The 1,580-nt window shown below is 40.4% G+C and overlaps 1 protein-coding gene across 1 annotated transcript in view; it reads left to right on the forward strand.

The window, feature by feature from the left end:
* The first annotated feature begins 713 nt into the window (after positions 1 to 713).
* The window catches only part of ccdc136 (coiled-coil domain containing 136), a 24,271-nt gene continuing 23,404 nt past the window's right edge, over positions 714 to 1,580 (forward strand). Inside the window, exon 1 of the mRNA XM_015387733.1 lies at positions 714 to 861. Coding sequence (XP_015243219.1) covers positions 714 to 861 — 148 coding nt within the window. The remainder of the gene's footprint in view (positions 862 to 1,580) is intronic.

Raw genomic sequence — 1,580 nt, forward strand, 5'->3', positions numbered from 1 at the left:
AATTTCTTTGCAGTATGTATGAAATAGGATCATAGCTGCAATCTTTCATTTGCAAAGATCAGCATGAAATAAACCTGCTGTTATCGGGTAGTTTTCCTCATATTGGAAAAAAACATTCTAGAAAAAGGTGAAAATGTCTTAAATTAAATTAAACATATTTACCCTCAATTTCTGTAGGTAAATGAGATAGTTTGTCAATAGAACGAGTATTTTTACTTGGCAAAATGTCTCTTTTACCTCCTAAACTCCAAGAACAAATGGAGTTTGTTTAAGAAAAAAATCACTTATCTAGATTTTGATTTTTTCCAGTGCAGCTTCAGTGTTTGGTGTGAGAAGTTGTGTGACCATTAGTGGACGGGTCAGAACAATAGCTTATGACTGACAGCACACACACACACACACCGGCATGGTCTTTTTCCTTCTGATGTTTCTGTTGCTTGGTAACTGAACCCGCCTGGGGGGTGGGGGGACTGATGCTGCAGGGAATCTTCTTTCCCCTTTATATTTAAAGCTCTTTCTGCTCTTTCCTGTTTGGAAACTGTTTCTCCAGTGATTCTGTTTCCTTTACATTTCAGCCGTTTGCTGTTTTTCACCTGAACAAATTGCAGGATTTATTTAGACCTCCTGTGTTTAGGATGTAGCTTTTGGTGAGCGTGAGGATAAAGATGAGCTAACAGTAGCAAACGGTTAAAATCTCATTTTGTATTCCCATCATGACCTGCGTGTGTGAAGCAAACAGTGACGTCACTCAGCATCACGGCGGAGCGGGTGCTGAGGGGAAATATAGGACACGGAGAGGAGGAAGGAAGAGGAGGTCTGCAGCAGCAGGGAGAGAAGCAGACGGCAGCAGCTCTTTATCAGGTACGTCTTCTCTCTCTGTGCTCCTGCAGCTGCTCCTCATCATGCATGATAATGTTTTGGTCGGAGCTCAGAGGAAGGTCACAGCTCTGTCTGCAGGCCCACTGCTTCCTCACTAAAGGACAAGTTCAACATTTCCTGCTTCTCCAGCTCTCTGTTTACCATCCCTCTCATTTACATTTTGATCTCAATAGAAAACTTTAAAAATCTAATAAAAACAGAGGCTATGCTAGAGGAATCTGTTGACTGTGTGTCTTGGAGTTCTCTGCTCCTTTGAGGATTTTTTAATCGGTTAATATGACTTTAAAGTTATCCAGATCAACTTCTAGAGCAGTCTGGATCTAAGAGACCTAACTGAGCCAGGTTCTGGTTCTGCTGAAGATTTCTCCCTGTTACAAGGGAGTTTTTCCTCTCTACTGTCGTTACAAGCATGCTTGGTGTGAGGGATTGCTGAAGAGAATAATTCAATGCAATCGACTAGTTTTCCTTAGATAGAAAACTTTGAACCAATCTGACTGGATGATCTGGTTGAATTGTCTTGAGATGTTGTGCTGTGAATATGATAAATAGAAATAAACTGATTGAATTGATCAGACTTTAGATTTTATTCTGTTGTAAAACAAGAGAAGAAAAATGTAAACAATCATCTTGTCCAATTTAAGATCATCCATCCATCCATCCATCCATCCATCCATCCATCCATCCATCCATCCATCCATCCA

Source organism: Cyprinodon variegatus, unplaced genomic scaffold, assembly GCF_000732505.1.
Source record: "Cyprinodon variegatus isolate N-32 unplaced genomic scaffold, C_variegatus-1.0 Scaffold402, whole genome shotgun sequence".
Classification (NCBI taxonomy): Eukaryota; Metazoa; Chordata; class Actinopteri; order Cyprinodontiformes; family Cyprinodontidae; genus Cyprinodon; species Cyprinodon variegatus.